Source organism: Pelobates fuscus, chromosome 4, assembly GCF_036172605.1.
Source record: "Pelobates fuscus isolate aPelFus1 chromosome 4, aPelFus1.pri, whole genome shotgun sequence".
Taxonomy (NCBI): Eukaryota; Metazoa; Chordata; class Amphibia; order Anura; family Pelobatidae; genus Pelobates; species Pelobates fuscus.
In genome coordinates, this window is record NC_086320.1 from 330,017,033 (window position 1) to 330,035,189 (window position 18,157).

An 18,157-nucleotide genomic window follows, 5' to 3' on the forward strand; every position below is an offset into this window, starting at 1 on the left:
CAACCACCCAAAATGACAAAGGTTCTCTTTCTTTTCCCGTCACTGGTATCAACTTTCCTACACTAGGAACATTTTAGAATTGACAAAATAATTGGCAATCTTATTCTAATGCAGCTGAATTTTAAAAAAATAATAATAATACAACTTACCTATTTTTCCAGATGGGACATTTTGGCTACAATTTGTCATTTCCTTTCAGATCTCCGTAATTCCCATTATAAAGAAAATCTGTATTATTATTATTTTTAGATTTTTTTTTTATTACTATTATTATTATTACATTTGTATTTTTTATTTTTTTACATTTAAATTCAGCATGTAACAATAGTTACAGGATTACTTTTTTTCTGGTGTTTTCAACCTGGTATTGGGAGTACTATACATTTTGTTTAAAAAACACTCAGCACTGTTAGGAGACTCTCTACTCAAAGGACATGACATTACAATGTCTTTAAGAGGCCAAGTCACTGAGAAGACTAAAACATCTTTAATATTCTTCATGTTTGTGTTGGATGAGCAATGGTATAAGATGTATGTGCTCAACCATCTGTTTATACCATCTTGCTGCACTTCTCAGATTATAACTCCAGCATGTGATTATACTGTCACTCTTTAAATTCTTTTGGGGGCAAAATAAATCCAAGATTAGATCTGGGTGAGGATCACTTAATACAAATCTTGAAATCGTTTGTGGCTTGTCATCTGTAACTTTAACAACATTAAGAGATTAAGCCATCTGCTTGGCGATGTAGTAATACAACATATAACTAAATTACTGTACAGAACCCAAAAAAAAATACACAAGTGATTCATAAATCTGAGCCCTGGAGCTGTGGATTCACAACTACAAAGTGCCAAAGGAGGATATATAGCAACTATTTGGCTTAAATGGCAGGCTCTTTATATATCCTATTAATCTAATGAGTAATCTTGTACTAAAGTTAAAAGCAAATTTCTGGACATAAGTTTCATGTTATAATATTAGAATTCAAAAATATTTATCTAATTTCATTCCCCTTAAAGTATCTATCTTGTCAATGCTCTTTCTTCAATTGTTAAGATTTGAAAGGTTACTCCGGATGAAAATGCATCTGATAGACAAGCGATTTCTAACCCACATCATCCTTCCAGGTTTTCATACACTCCCCCTGGCATCAGAACTAGGAAAAGCCTAAATCCTGGAGCGTTGGTTTGCTTTGGGGATTGAGAACCACTGTAATAGAGTAAAGATTGATTTAAAGATGACAGTAGCATAGAGTTTGGAAATAAGAAAAAAAAAGTAATATTATATATATAAGGGTCTGTACCTCAATCCTATTGTTTCTGATGGGTTTCATAAAGGAGAACTGTCACCCCAATACTATCTTTTAGAGATAGAGACTATATAGAGGTCAAAGCCAAGGGGTAACCCAACCAAACCTTATGTTATTGTATAATTATGCAGTATATTATGAAATAAATGAGTAAGACATTGAGAATTGGACATCAGATTTGGTTGTTAATTTTCCAGATCAGTATAGTCTCCTGTTCTCAACAACTGAATACATGCGAATGATGGGAAGTTAAAAGTAACTTTCGATTCAGTTGGGGGAAACTTGCCCTGAAAATGTACACAGAAAAATTCAGCGATTTGTTTGTACACTTTTTATCCTGATGAAAGATCAGTGAATAATTTGAAATATTGATCGAATAATAGTTTTAATGTTTGGAAGAAGAGTGCTATGCTTTGTTGAGAATACATGACTATCCTGCTGGATTAAGCACCAGGTTAAGTGGGATTAAACATACGTATGAGTGCACTTTTTGTGGTTTATAATAATAATAACTAGTATTCATATAGCACCTTTCTTCCAGTGGGACTCAAAGTGCTTTTCAGCGCATGCTCTTGGAATTAACCAAATCGGTAACTGAATAGTAATAGATGTTATTATTACCCACCAATTGATGGTACTCATTTTATCGACCTCGGATGGATGAAGGGCTGAGTTGACCCTGCCTGGATTCGGACCTGTGACCTTGCATTGTTGAACAGGCTTTGTAGTCAGGGAAGCCAAGTGAGCTACCTCACCGGCTATATTTAAATATATTGTTCAAGTAGAGATCAGTATCAGGTATATATTCACCTTGGGTCAGACAGTGTTTGAATTAGACAGTCATTCTGATGGTGTCACTGGACTGTGCAGTTTATATATAAAAAAAAATTAAAGATGTTTGTATAGAATCAAGACTTTATATTGTCTGAAATCAATAAGCTGACACATTATTACACATTTTTGCAACAAGCAAATGTTTTCTGTTGTTGCTACACTTTCACATACATTGTGCTAGCCTATCAGCAACTGAATATATATAAAGTAATGTATCTAGTGTTATTACCAGTAAACTTCCTTTACCAGTGTGGTAAACTCACATCATGACGGTGGCCAACTTGAATGAGACTCATTCAATGTTTAGTTAAGAATATTTATCATATTCAGTTCCTGTAGATTTCACATTTAGTATTAAAATGAATAGCTTAATGTAATTCCTTTACATGTGGATTTTCCAAGTAATATAACCTGCTGATCAAACGGAATTGACAGAAGCTTCACAAAAACACCCACAAACATTTGTTCTAAAATGACAAATTAGAAAATAATTTGCCCCTTAAAATATACATGTTTAACAGATTTTGTGGGGGGATATTCACTAAACAGGGTATTGTTAACTAAAATTACAGGTGAAGTGCACAGTTTAAGCCGAAACAAAAAAATGGATAAATTAGGAAAATTTTGTTTGTATTTTTGTTCAGATATTTGAACTAATAATTAAAATACCAAGAAACCTCATTATTGTTTTTAGTGACTGTTTTCTGCTGTATCTATTTGTTTGAATTGAGTTTCCCAGCAATACCAGCTCATTCTTTCTACAAAGGTATTTGTTCCAAGCAAGATACAGTTAAATTTAGGAAAGGTCATTTTGTTCATGCCCCTAGGGATAAAGCTTTGTACAATTCCACACTTCTCTGGAATCTCTGTGTGTATATTTCAATCTCTGTACATGCAGATATCAGTATGGTGTTGTGCTATTAAATGATAATATACTGGAAGGAATTGCCACAGATTCTGTGCGAATATTCCCAAGTCATATTAATTGCCACCCCTCTGAACTCTACTCTAGACTATCATCAAACCAATCCAAACAGTCGAACAATTCATCTTCTGACGTGACATGGAATGGGTTAAATTAACATTACCCTTCTACAGAAGTGTAATGTGAGGCTGGAGGTTAAGACAACAGTGACCTACTTGCTTGACACATGTACTGCAATTTAGAGAAGATCCTGTATGTTACATCATTCTGTATTTTGAAGAGCACAATGTAAACAGATTCTATATCAACCCAACTGTTATGTGGCACGCTGCTACTGTTTTAGACATTCACACCGGTTCTATAGCATAGTATTTTATAAATTGAGAAACAGGAATGCTTACCTTTCACCAAGTTTGTCATATGTGCTATTTTGGAATTTTCCCAAAACAGGATTCAATATGCGACCTTGTAATTCAGTGAATCATATAATTTAATAAACATGCAGTATTAGCATATTGTATACCAGATGTAGGTTTAGTTGAAGAGAGGACAGAGATTCATCTCCACAAATCCCTCAGGGTTAAACTTTTTAGACTTAACATCTATCATAGGGCATTCAAGAATGAGTCCTATTAAAACATAACAAGACTTTTGAGTAAGTTGTAACATCTGCAGAACAGATGGAAACTAATATAAAACCTGCCAACATTTTTTGGGTCTCCATCCCTTTTTCCACCAGAGAAAAACCATGAAGGCCTTTCTTCATGTGATGTGAAAAAAGAGTGAAAGGTCAGAATGGGATGGTATCTCCCAGCCTGGATCCCAAAAGGGCTATTAAACAAAGATATTTCCAGAAACACACATAAAAAAATAAAGAGATTTACTGCATTTTAAATTTTAAAGAAGACAAGATGTTTGGAGAGGTAAAAGGTAAAAAAAAAAAAATCCTGCAAGTTTATGCACAAGAATAATATTTTTAAATGCTTAAAAATGCTTAACATTAAAACGCAATAAAATACAAAATATAACAAATAAAATATTTTAAGATTACTATTAAAATGTAAGATGGAGAGTAATAAAAAAATATGTTACAAAGTTCGTCACAAAATATATGTTTGCTACTAATACAATAATATATATTAAAAAAAAACTGTGACAGTCCCAGAAGTATTTAACTTGATATTTTTTTCAAGTTTTTATTTTTTTTATTGCATAAAGTAAAGCAGACAGGGTGTAAACAAATAGACAGTTGAGTGGGAATAAAACCAGCTTTTACATAACACAAAACAATGACAACATAGTTAATCAAGTCTAAGCAAAACACAGAAATAAATAAATGAAAAACTAAAAAAGAATTGTCAGCAAAAAAATAATAAGTGAAATACCTTTAGCTTTTAATATACCATATTTATAGGTATTTAATATACCAATCAAGAACTGATAAAACATGATATGAATGTCAGTATGAGGCAAAAATTATTACAAATAAAAATGATCATATATAAACAAGTAAACATAGAGGAGCTAAAAAAAAAAATAAGAAAATAAAAATAAACAATAACTAAAAAAACTACACCTCTCCAGCGTACAAGCTCATAATACTAACATACAAAATAAGAAATATAAGACAGTAGACAATAAAAAATGATCACATTTGAATTTGATAGGAAGGAAAATATGACTTACCAGAAAAAAACTAGCACCAAAAAACTAATACTTAAAGTGTTACTCCAAGCACCATGACCATGGTGTCTGGAGTCTATATATGCAGCACATTGCTTTGCAATATTTCATACAGAAATTAACACAATTGGTGACTTAGGTATAACTCTACCTTGGGCAGCTTCATTAGCAAACCTAGAAACATTTTCAGGGTTGGCTAATGTCAATTCAGTGCAAAACTGGCATTTGACACCAGCTCGCAGAGCATGCTGACACAAGACTGTGACAGAGGGCCGCCTTTACCCTCCTCAGTCCATCTTCCTTGATATCTCTCCCAATTTGGCAAGGGGGATGACATCAGACAATGATGATGGGGCTGAGAATGTGGCATCAGTAAGGTAAAAGAGATATGTTTAGGCTTTTTTAAAAATAGTTTTTTTGTATTTGGTGGGGCAGGAGTGGGTGAACCAGCACAGAAGGAATTACCAAAATCTGCTTGAAAAAATTAAATTTTTGTTGAAGTAATACATTTATACCAAATAACCTTTAAATAAACCAAATAGTTAAACAAACCATTTGACCATTTTTGTTTGAGCTTTGCATGAAATGTGTATAATAAAATGAGTATTTAATGTCTATTTCAATTTGAGATTGCAAGCTCACAGGCTATCTTACTTAGCGGTTTGTAAGTGTTGCAAATGTCAGTCTAAAGTCTATGTGTAGGGTTCTCTACTTAAGTTAAGCCAAAATGATTAATACCTATGATAAACTGTTAAAATGTTTTAGGTACATAAGAGGGTTTCAGAATAAAATACATAATGATATGTTCAAGTAAGACAACTGACAATTAACTTAAACGTCAGGTATGAAGTAAATTCAATGTCAGTGTGGTTTAAGAAATACAAATGTAAAAACGTTTTAGAAGCAACTTTTGTTTAAAGTTTCTTTTGTTCAAAACAAAGATCAAGGTATATTTTTTGTTGACCAAAGCCTGATGTCACAGCATAAATGTGCCAAGTCCTTTTTTTCTGTGATAATTAACAGTGACAAAAGGAAATGTTAGACAGTAAAATAGATGAGAGCCAAACATAGCAGTCACAAAGAAATCTCAAACTTGCCATTGTGACAAATTACTATTTTCAAGCATGCAAATTAAAGCTGCTTAGAAAGTAGCCTTCCTTTTGATCTTCGTATGGTGTAACGTTTAAATGACTGTATGCATATATGTGTGTCATTTTTATTTATATTCGGCTAACAGGTGTTCACAGATCTTTACATCTAACATTGGATTATATGGCAGGTACAGATATAGATATTATAACAGTCAGTAACTGCAATAAGCAATAAGTGCAGCTGTGAATTATGACACCTCTGGTTTTTACATATGGTTTTAGTTTATATTTTCTGCTATGCTATATTTAAATATATTTTAAGTCAGTCCTTGAAGTGGTGATGGGTTGATTCTTGGCAAACGCAAGATCAGAGAGAGTTCGGCATATACATGATGGCAAGAGAGAATTAGAGTCCGTTAATAATTTAAAGGAACCCTCCCGATCCTTAAAGCATTTTACTTGTTGAAGTGCTTTATGTGGGAAGTGTCCTCTTTTTTCCATTTTATTAAAAGTGCACAATTCAACAAAATTGGCTATCTTGTAAATTAACCTTGTTATAACCCCCTGGCTGTCAATCAGACAGCCGCATCCTGTTATTAACTGGTTGTCTAGCTCAGTAAAACTAAACTCAAAAGACAGACAATTGCTCAGAGCACCTGACATGCAAAGACTTCTCACTGAGCTGCATTGAAAGGTTTGTGATTGGACAGCCACAAAAAGTCTGGGCTGGGAAAAAAGGGGAGGGCTTGCAAAAGCTTTAGACAAAAATGTGGAGATTTTGAAAACTGTTTCTAGATACAGTTTCTAGACCTTGGTGTCTCGGTATATATACTTTTGCGCACTAGCACTTTTCCTGTTTTTATATTGTTTTGTACCATATTACCTGGGTATACTGTTGGTGCTGCATATTAACCCACGATTGGTTTACAGTAATATGGTCTGTGCCAGCTTATCTACTTGGTATTGTATGTTTCTAGATATACTCTGAAAGAAAAAAAATACATAGTTAAATGAATAAATGTTTTTGCTGGGGGTATATCTACTCGTGATTTTATTAATTAATTTATTTTCATTTGGGCAGTAGAGTGTTCCTTTAAAAATGCACAGTATATGCAATTAATAAGTAAATTTTCTGTATTATTACAATAATCACCTGGAGTGTTTATATCCCTTGGATAATGCAATATGTGTATGTTAATGCAGAGAGCCACATATTTGAATTCTTTTATACATAATCACTTATTAAGGACAAATTGGAATTTCATTTCTATCAAATTAGAGAACCAGATAGCATCCTTTGTTTATATTACACTCTATAATGTTTAATTTAAACATGTGCCATAAGTCTGTATAATGGGAGGTTTTAGTCAAAGCACATGTAATTATATATCATACATACGTTTATGTTGAAAAAACAAACAAACCACAAAACACAAAACAGAGTGAAAACAAGTACATAGATAAATATGACAACAAATCGTTAGTTTTAACTCTAAAGAGTAAGGTAATTGGCTGAACTGTTCCACTCAAATAATGTTACTTAATTTCTCACTGATTTTATGACAATTATTTTTAACAAAAGCCATAGTTTACCCATTCCTTTTTAAAGGAACAACTTCTGCCAGCGAGTTATGCTAAAATTATATAATTTCACATAAATGTTTATTGGCTACAAAAGATAAATGCATTCCAAACAAACACTATTTATTTCCAAAAATAAGCATTGTAACTAGCTTGAGTTGTGTAATTGTCCCCTGGGTAAATTTGCATTGTATGAAAAATCTCAATTTGACAAGGCTTTTATCAGTTTATGCAAATTATTAAAATGGTGGGTCAGATGTAGGGGCATTTGCTGAAAAGATAAACAATTTCAGTGTTTATAAATGTGTTATAATTTGTCTTATTTAGGCTGTTTCTTTTTTATTATAATATTTTTTTGGGTATTTTGCCATTTTGTCGAATGTACTTTAACCAACACCACATGCTTCAATAAGAAATCTGTTTGTTTTTTGTTTTTTTTCCAAAAGCAAGTTGTCGAGATTTTGTTGGTATACAGCTTGTTTACAAATTTTCTTCACTCAAGTAACACATATCTGTTTTTTTTTTTTTTTTTTTTATATTGCAGATTCTCAAGAGGGAAGCTATAAATCAGATTTAAATAGTAAACCACGCAAGGAGAGGACAGCGTTTACAAAAGAGCAGATCCGAGAACTTGAAGCTGAATTTGCCCATCATAACTATCTGACAAGGTTGAGAAGATATGAAATAGCAGTAAACTTGGATCTCACTGAAAGACAGGTACGCCTCTGCAGTTTACAGGACTGGTTTAAAATCCAATGTCTGTTTAGAAAAACAATACAATAGGATAATGAAAACAAATACAAAAAAAAAATCTTTGTCTATATCTATCTAGGTTGATAGCTTGTGTATCATGTGTCTGGATTGGTGAGACCAGACTATTTCTTGATGCCTCTTTAGTGAGAAATCATAGAAATAGCAATATCAAAGGCCACTAAGGCAAAATTGGAGACAGCATTCTCCAGAAATTGATATGCCTATCTCTATCAGAACGCATGAGAGCTTCGATTTAGAACAGTGCACACCACAATCAACAAGACTGAAGCATGTGCGTGCCAATACTGGAAGCCACACTTGTTAGGTATTCCAGAAATACACAGAAAGGTCTGACGCATCATTGGACCGACGTGACAGCTAGTTAACAGCTGAAGCCCATAGTCATTGATTGGCTCCAAGTCTGTCTCTTTAGTCAGGAAACCAATCACAGTGATGATGTACCTGAGATGTCAGTTAAGGTAGTCTGATTTCGAGAGGCCAATCTACTAAGACGTACATTGCTTTTATTTTTTGTTGTAAATATAGTTTTTATTGTTTTGTCTTATGGTAATTTGTCATCGCAAAAACTTTCAAACAGGAAGGTATCAAACATAAATTCAAGGGTTAGACACGCAGGTTTACGAACTTGTCAATGGTTAGGATACTCACAGATCCCAAGTCATACTGCAAGCAATCATAATGATAGGGGTTTACTGGTGGAACTAGAGAGCTAGTGCCGTAGAAGTATAATATATGCGAGAACCTTTGGTCCGCCTAGTGTGTGTTCAAGGCCTATATTGTGTGTTATAAACCTCTTATATGTTCTGGTATATTGTGCGTGGGGGGGTTATCAGAGTCAGAAGGCTTTACTGGAGCATTTTATTTAGTGTTGCATCATCCGTAAGTGTATGGCGGACCTCCGGCAATGTTGTTATCAATCCCGTATCCTTGTCTCCCGGTATGCAGCAAGTATCCTAGCTTTAATCTGTCGCCGTCCTCCTAGGTGTGTGGGTCTCCTATGTTATGTGATCTGCTTGTCTTCAGAACATGGACTTATTACTGGTGGTTGTCGTGATATAGGTGTGAACTACTGCAAAATTGTGATCTCCTAAGTGTGCATTGCTACCCCACGCTCTCAGTGTGATTGAGTGTCTTACAGGTGGGGCTAGTGGTTAAATAGTATCCTGCCGGAGTCGCTCATCTCTCCACCTCCTCCCGATGCACCCGCCGCTGAAAATCTAGAGTTAGGTATCCAGAGTCCATAGCCTGGGTTTCCAGAGGAGTCAAGGTTGGGGAGAGAGAGTTTCAAGTAGGAATGTACAGTGGGGAGGAGGAGATTAAGAGCACATCTTAGAGGGGACTGCAGCGCGCGTGTGTCCCCCGCTCACCCCAGTATTGTGCTTTGATTCTCAAGTTGTCCTTGTGTGTGCCAGGTGTGGTGCTCCATTCCAGCAAGTCTGCTGTATGAATCTCTTCTACCCTTAGTAACCATTGTGCCATGTTGGATTGGATATTACTAGGGTTATATAGGGTTAAATATATCATCAAAGTTTGACACTAATCATTTTGATGGCTCAGGTAGTGTCACTTTATAAAATAGCATCTGTGGGAAGAAAGAAGAGAGGCATGTCAATTACAATGTGTCTGCAATTTGATCCTATAATCTGAGTTTTGAATTATTAATACACACAGGGCCTCAGAAATTCACCATCAAAGTTTCATGTGTGTATATAGAAATTTTAAAATTACAATTTACAGCAGAAAGCCAGCTAAATCCCCCAGACTTTGATGATGAAATTGCCAAGTGAAAAGATACTCAAAATGCCAAATATTATTAACCAAAGTTGGCTTCTTTTAAAAATGGTATGCTACCGGAGTTGTAGGCTGTAATTTTTTTTCCAGAAATTACATGGGCCAAAGTAGTCAATCAGTGAAAACTGGAAATTTCTAAATCAAAATTAGTCTGTAACAGTAACTGGTCTTGTTAGTAATTTAATTCTATAACCTCACAAATCTGACAAAATTCAACATGGTGCAATTGTTGTACTCAATGACAGTATAATATAGACAGCCAGAACAGCAAGGAACATCCGCACTATCCGGTCAGGGTACCTCCATAGAAGAATTCACCTATCCCGGATCCCAGGCGCACTACTATGACCGCCGCGAGAACAGTGCTGTTCCCCCGAAGTGAGGCTCGAGGTGGAACGCACTGTGGAACGCACGCCGTCCTCACCGGCAACGAGGATCTGGGCAAGAGGATCTCAAACAGCATCCGGATCCATCCATACTTTTTGTAAGGTGGACTTACAATTTTTACCCAAAATAGACTGGTACCAATATTGTGGATGAGCTATTAACTTCATTTTTGAATATTTGATTATTTTTAAAAATCTATATTTTTATTAAACAATATTTTACTACCTACAGTTGTTTTCAGCGATATATTTATATTGCCTAATTCAGAATAGTTCACTATATTAAGCTTATTCATTCTAAACCCATTTGCTGGAATAGAAGATATGGGATACTGTGTGAACACAATTTAACCATTTGGTTACTGTATCCTCTTAACTGATACCTATTCTTATTAATTTTTTCTAATTAAGTATTGAAATTTCACTTTATTTTATTTTTCTCTACCCATTTGGGTCCCACATATCTGGGTATTACACAAATAAGTCAGACGATTAAGGGTTAATCCAATTAAAGGGTTAAATCCAATATATCATAGGACGTCACATAATCTGCACTCTAAATCACTATTTTTTTACTACTTTTTCACTTCTCAGTTAAATTGATGAATTTTCTATTTATTTTACTTCACTCACACTACTAAGTAAGCTCCTGGATAAACGGTTACTATCTTGTATAGTAGTCAATATTTGTCTATATACAGTATAATATATATTTGGTATCTTTACAGTAGTGGGATTCACATGGTTTGTGAATTTTCCCATAAAAATAAACCATGCATGCAAACAAAATAAACAAACAAACGAGCATGAATTAGATATAACCAGACGATATGGCAAAGGTTGTTGTTTTGTTATCCTTACATATAGTAGAAATCTTATCTGAACTATATGCTCATCACATGTAAAGGTGCACTTAAAGTGACAGTGGAAAACAATACATTTAAAAAGTGTCAAAAATGCCTCATGTACAAACCTATTGAATGTTAGAAAAGCATCAGTCACTAAAGGGTTAAGACGAAAATAGTTGAGATGAAAAAAAGCTGTCTGGAAATTTGTTTCCTATTCATCCAAGCTATCCCAAAGTTTGCAAGACTCTGGTGAATTCTCAAAAAATTTCATCAAGTCATTTAATGAATAACCATAAATATGGAGAAGAAAGAACAATTATTACCACTGCATGAACACATATACAGTTAAAGAGACACATGCTGTTTTATTTTCCCCAAATATCCAATCCTGAACCAAGGTCCATTTAGTGGTTATTGGCAAGGCAGACTGTATGGAATATCATATAGCAAGTTTTCAGGAAGTGAACACGAAATAACCAATGTTGCAGTTTAAATTTCACCAAAAACTCATCATGTACACAATAAAAATGTGCAAATTATTACCAACAAATATAAAGCAGATGACAATGGCTTTAAAAATTCCTAAAGCAATATAATAGAAAAAGTTAAGTATCAGGTGCCAGGAAAATAGGGAGTTCCCACAAACACATAAAGCAAATGTTTCTAGTACTTTAGCTAATTGCTCAATACATATATATAAATGAATGTGTGCATGTATATATAATATTTTTTAATAAAAATTGTAACTAAAGTTACACAATTAAAATCCAAGTTATAAAATTAAATTCCATTGTTCAGATTTTATTTTACACGGATGGGGATTATGATGAGAGACATGCATTGTTTAGAACTCTTATGTTATTTAAAACCGTTCACAAGGAAACCGTACTCCAGAATAAATTAATTATATCGTCATGGATTACAATGTTTATAGCACAGATAACAGTTTATAGAAATCTTCAGCTTGTCATTGTGTCCCGAGAAACACTTAATCTTGTAACTTCTGTTTGTTGCACTCATATTAAAACAGTTACATTGGATTTTATATCATATTTATGCAGGAATATAAAAAAAAAACATGACAGAAAGCATGTCATTTTAAATGGAGTGGCGCAATTTCTAGTAAATGTTACCGAAGCTATAGATTCCTAACATGCATTCACATCACTAGATCAGGTTTTACTATGTATCAAATTATCCACAGATAGTGAGTCGAGTCTTCCCATATCTCGATTTAGATCAGCAGAAAATCACACAGAGACCTGCGATATGATTTGCGATTGAATGATAAATATAGAGTTCCATAAATAATATACTCTTGCATGCAAGTTAATATATTCATATTCAAAGAACCTATTTAAGAAACAGCTTAATCATCACTCCATAGACATGAAGGCTAACCAACATGTTGACTAAGTGAAAGGGAGCTATTCTGGGTAGCAGATGTAAATTATAGATCATTTTCCATGCGGGTTTAGAAAAAGAGTCTTATACTATATCATATATGTAGCATTAGATTGTTAATCTGTACAACTATATTGCTATTCAAATGATACATTTTATACATTGTTCAATGTACATTACATACAATACATATATTGTATAAAATGGATATGTTACTTTAATTTATTGAACTTTTTGATGACTGATGAACTGAACAGTTCAGTTTACTGTTTCTTGGTTTTCTTTTTGGAGGTGAGGAGTGGAGACATTTATTAGTATTTGCTAATTTAAAAAAAAAATCTAAATACATAATCTATATACATAATATTGAATATAAAATACCAAGTATAATACAAGAGCATTTAATGTATTTTTTTTTTTTTTTTTTTTACAAAATTAAACACTGGATAGTGGTATTTAGAAAGTTCACTTTAAATAGTAAAGGCATGCTTTATTTATAGCGTAGTACTTTTTTATTACGTCAACATATTTAATTCATAAAAAAAATGTAAGGCCCATTTTATATAAGTTATTGCTAAAGAAAAAGTATTTCCGTATTGTGGAGGACCCCATGGGAGAGCACTGATTCAATGTTTTCCTATGAAGTAGTTTGGACGTACATATGGCACTTGCTGTGCTTGTGCATCGCATCCCCAATGCTCCTCTGGATTGGATATCAGTGGAGAAGGCCATATCTCCAGAGTTGGATACATAACTACAGTATACTTAGCATTAAAGACTGTTCTATGTGCACTAGCTGCCAGTAAGCTGCAACAGCTGATCTTAAAGGAAATACTTTCTGTTATCAGAGTTAGTCCTTAATCTGCTTATTGAATTCTTCCATTGATGTCTATGGGGAAATTGCTGTCCAGTAAGCAGTGTAAACCCTTACTCTACAATAAGAATCCAGCCTATAGTGATTTAACTAATTAAATTGTAAGCTCTTGTGGGCATGGCCTTCTTCAACTGCTGTTCCCGTATTTCATATATTTTTTGTTAGGATTCAATATTTTCGTTTTGTTGTACAGCGCTGCTGAATTTGTTGGTGCTGTACAAGTAATTGTAATTATTTTTTTAAGGATTGAGGATGTGTTTGCACCCCTCTGCTGACAGCAGCCATCTGTCGAGTTCAGTGATTTTTACACGGCTCCTTTATTCAGATAAATCTGCTGTTTGTCCATACCGGTGAGCAGGAAATGTAACAGCATGTTCCCACTTGGAGTAGTGACTGGTCCAGATTTGTTTTGGAAGAACCTGAACATGTTTTGAATCTGTTTCTACTCTCCTGGCAAGTGCTGCATCTTCTGTCTCCTGTGCTACTGCTTCTGTGCAAACTGGGAGTATGAATGATTCAAATGTGATTGGTCAATGGCAGAAGGAATAAATAACTGCAGGAAGGAGAAATACTTTAACAGGCACAATGGGACACCACAAGATATAAATAGAGTAGAAAAATAAGGTGTGCTGATGGAAAAGAAAACTGTCCTGTGTATTTATTAAAAGCATATGTGAATGACTTTAATGACGATAGTTGGCTTTTTTTAAAATACGGCGTGCTGGATTCTCTTAGCAGAGTTAGGGTTTACTCTGCGTACTGAGTAGCAATTCCTCCATTCCTTCAATTCTTCCATGGTCCAAGTCTAAGGAAAAAGTGCTAATCAGCAAACAGAGTAAACCAACATTCTGCTAGGGTAATCCAGCCTTATCGGCTTAAGAATATTGTAAATAGGAGTATATACAAACACAAATGTTTATTATTTAATAAAAAAAAAAAAATCTAAATCATTAAAATTAAACAGCACCTCTATTAGAGTTATGTAAGGTCAAAGTACACAACATATATATATATACATATACATGTCGCATTATTGTACATTCGGGAATCTAGAGGAAGACCCTCAGGGGTCGAAACGTCGATTGATTTTCAGATGTAATTGTTTTTTTTTTTTTATTAAATCACCATTTAAGTTTACAAGTCCTGTGAGTGCACTCTTAATATTATTTGTATATATATATATATTACATAGTTACATAGTTAGATAGCTGAAAAGAGACTTGCGTCCATCAAGTTCAGCCTTCCTCACACCTGTTTTTTGAATATATATATTCACCATGGGCCCGGCACTCACTCTCCCGTCTTGTTCCTTGCCTCGGTACAAATTCCAAACCAAGTATTAATCTGCACTGCAGTCCAGAGGACTTTGAAAAAGTTTAAGAAATGTTTTTTTGTGTCCAATAACATATGTCAATGATTCAGTCCTCACACCAGGACTTTTGTCTTGATATATATATATATATATATATATATATATATTCATACATACATATATTTTCACTGCTTCTCAAGAATTTTTTTATCACAATACTAGACTTGCAAAACTATAAAAATCTAAACAAATAAATATAAATATGTCATTGTCTTAATATGATGTCATTGTTACAAGACAAATAATCTTAATATATTATATTTTGAGTACATTTTTATAGATACATGAATATTAAAATATATGGTTGAAAGAAAGTTCACCAAATCGCAACATCATGTTTCAAATATCAACAATTATAAAACAATGTATAGGCATGAATTGTGTTCATAATGGAGTGGGGTAGGTTGGTCTGAGGATGGAAAAAAGAAGAGGTGAAGCAATTAATGAAAAGAAGCTTGGTGCTGGGTGTGAGGAGGGCATCGGTTTAGGATTTGGTATAATAACACTAGTAGAATTGATTGGGGCATCCAGTATGATTAGGCGAGTGACACCTCATGTTTATTGCGCTACAACTTCCATCAACGCACTGTGCTATCCCAGTGGCTCGCAACCTTCTAAGCACGGATGCAAATAATGTATATGCCATTAGATTTATGATCCATTCTTCAAATCTTACAGTTTCAATATTTGAACAAATAAGTTCAACTGACAAGTTTGATTTACTGGAACAAGATAAAGTGAGGGCCCTCTAAACATCAGCTGTAAAATTAAATTGTAAAAAAGTAAGATTTTTTACAATTGATTTCTTTTTTATTATTATTATTATTATTATTATGATATTTATATAGCGCCATCAAATTCCGCAGCGCTTTACAATGGGTGGACGAATAGACATGTAGTTGTAACCAGACAAGTTGGACACACAGGGACAGAGGGGTTGAGGGCCTTGCTCAAGGAGCTTACATGCTAGAGGGAGTGGGGTAAAATGACACAAAAAGGTCAGGATAGTATTAGACTAGTGACTATTTTATTCTTAGAAAACACACTAAGTATCATAATCACTAGAGCGCAAAATTTCAAATCAAAGGATGTAAGGAAATAGCAGCTCTAATGGCTGTTTGTCTGACAGCCATGAGAGGCATGATGTAACCATTACAGTTTTTCAGAAGCAGGAATATTTTTTATTGTCCAAGAAAAGAGACAACATGTAAGCACTCAAAGCACTGTGCATTAAGATACAGTGGTTTTGGTGCTAAGATTGTTCCTTTATATTTCTATATATTACATTCAAGCACACTAATAAATAGCTCTTTAAGAAGTAGACTCTAAACAATTTAAAGGGGTCTCCACTGATGTAGAAAAAACACAGATTCTTACAACAAACAACGTATTGTAAACTGTAGTCTGGTGCCTAGATGAATATTCCATGTATGTCTCAACCAACAAGGACCTACCCAGGTAGCTTGGGGACAGTTTTTTTGCTTCCTGTAATTCTTGGCATTGTATAGCTAAAAGGTATTTTACTTTGGCAATGCAAAGCTCATTGGCACCAGAAATGACTCAAATATGGCTGCCAGATATTGAAATAAAAGGCTATGCATATTACTTCTCACAAATTGTAAATGCGAGATGCATTTTAAATATCTTGCTTTTATATGAGAGCAGGTGGCTGCATGCACAGTTCCTTTTATCCATCTCCAGGGCTCTCTTGGACAATACCCAGTTTCCAGTTAAGTCTGTTTGATCTATACATTTGCTAGCAGTTTTGCCAGAACAATGTATGGTTGATATGTAAGTGCAAAACATTGTGACAACAGAGTCCATTAAATAATTTGAAATAATTAAATAAATAATTGTATGGTTAAAATAGCATAAATATATGATTTACACGGCTAACAATTTTATTTTTTTATTTTTTCAAGGTTAAAGTTTGGTTCCAAAACCGTAGAATGAAATGGAAACGTGTGAAAGGAGGTCAGCAAGGAGCAGCTGCACGAGAAAAGGAACTGGTAAATGTTAAAAAAGGAACTCTTCTTCCATCAGAGCTCTCTGGAATTGGAGCAACTGGCCTTCAACACACAGCTGATTCATTAGCCAATGACGATAGTCAAGATAGCGACGAAAGCTCAGAACATGCACATTTGTGATTCCGGAAAGACTATCAACCAGTTTTATTCTCAGGAAAGAAGTGCTTCAAGGCAAGATTTTCTCCAACAAAAAAATGTTTTTTGTTCATCAATGTTTTGGGGAACTAATCTTTTTATATTTTATTTTTTTAAATAAAAGATTTTTCCATTTGTGTTAACCCTTCGATTTACAGGAGAACTCACTGTTCCTGGCGCTCAAAGGGTTATAAGTGAGTAAGTAATTATGATGCCGAAGAAAAAAACTGGTTTGGATTGGAACATTCCGATATTTTCGATAAAGAACTCGATTACTAGGGCAGGTATATTTGCTTTAGCTTGCACTGACATTTACTTAAAGTCAACACAGTTTTGATCCTTCATTGAATGAAAGCAGTGCCGAATTTCACTAATAAACCAATAAATATAGTGTTAGCTCTGTAAATATTACGATATCCCTGTCTTCATTACTTCTGCAATGCATCCATGTATGAAGTTGTCATTGAAAAAAAACAACAAAAATACACTCGCTTAGTTTCTTTTATTCTTTTTCATTTAAATAACATGACAGTATTGCACATGGGATTAAAGTTTAACCCTTTGAGAATCAGTGGGTGGAGAGATCTCAGTCCTCTGGCACTCAATAGGTTACTGATCACTGATGATGCAACATTCTATTCTCTACTCTTAAAGGTCCAATAGGTTCAATACAAATGACTGTGATATATATGGAATCTGTAATACGTATCGCCATCATTTTCTATATAATAACAACTATTGGTCATGACATTAAATTATAGACTGTAAAGGCTGTTCATTATGTGTGTATATCATAATATTAGACAATGTGTCAAACTTCATGACTTCCACAGTTTTACAGATTTTAAGACCCCTTCTCTTTTAGAAATCACAATGTTTTTTCCCACAGATATTCCGACTTTCAACACACCTGAGTGGTTTAAACTTGGTATCTCTTGTATATCAGAAAAAAATCTTGGACTATCTAAAGGAATATATATATATTCCTTTAGATAGTTCAAGTTTTTTATATATTTAAAATTCCTGTTCATTTACAGAACAACGTAGAAGGAAAAAGTAACAATACATTATCTGTACTTTGTAAATATGATCAATAAAAAAAACATTTTTAACAATAAC

General features: G+C 33.9%; 1 protein-coding gene across 1 annotated transcript in view; it reads left to right on the forward strand.

The window, feature by feature from the left end:
• Positions 1–17,515, forward strand: part of MEOX2 (mesenchyme homeobox 2) — a 79,894-nt gene extending 62,379 nt beyond the window's left edge. Inside the window, exons 2-3 of the mRNA XM_063450739.1 lie at positions 7,972–8,144; positions 16,799–17,515. Coding sequence (XP_063306809.1) covers positions 7,972–8,144; positions 16,799–17,023 — 398 coding nt within the window. The 3' untranslated portion in view covers positions 17,024–17,515. The remainder of the gene's footprint in view (positions 1–7,971; positions 8,145–16,798) is intronic.
• The last annotated feature ends 642 nt before the right edge of the window (positions 17,516–18,157 follow it).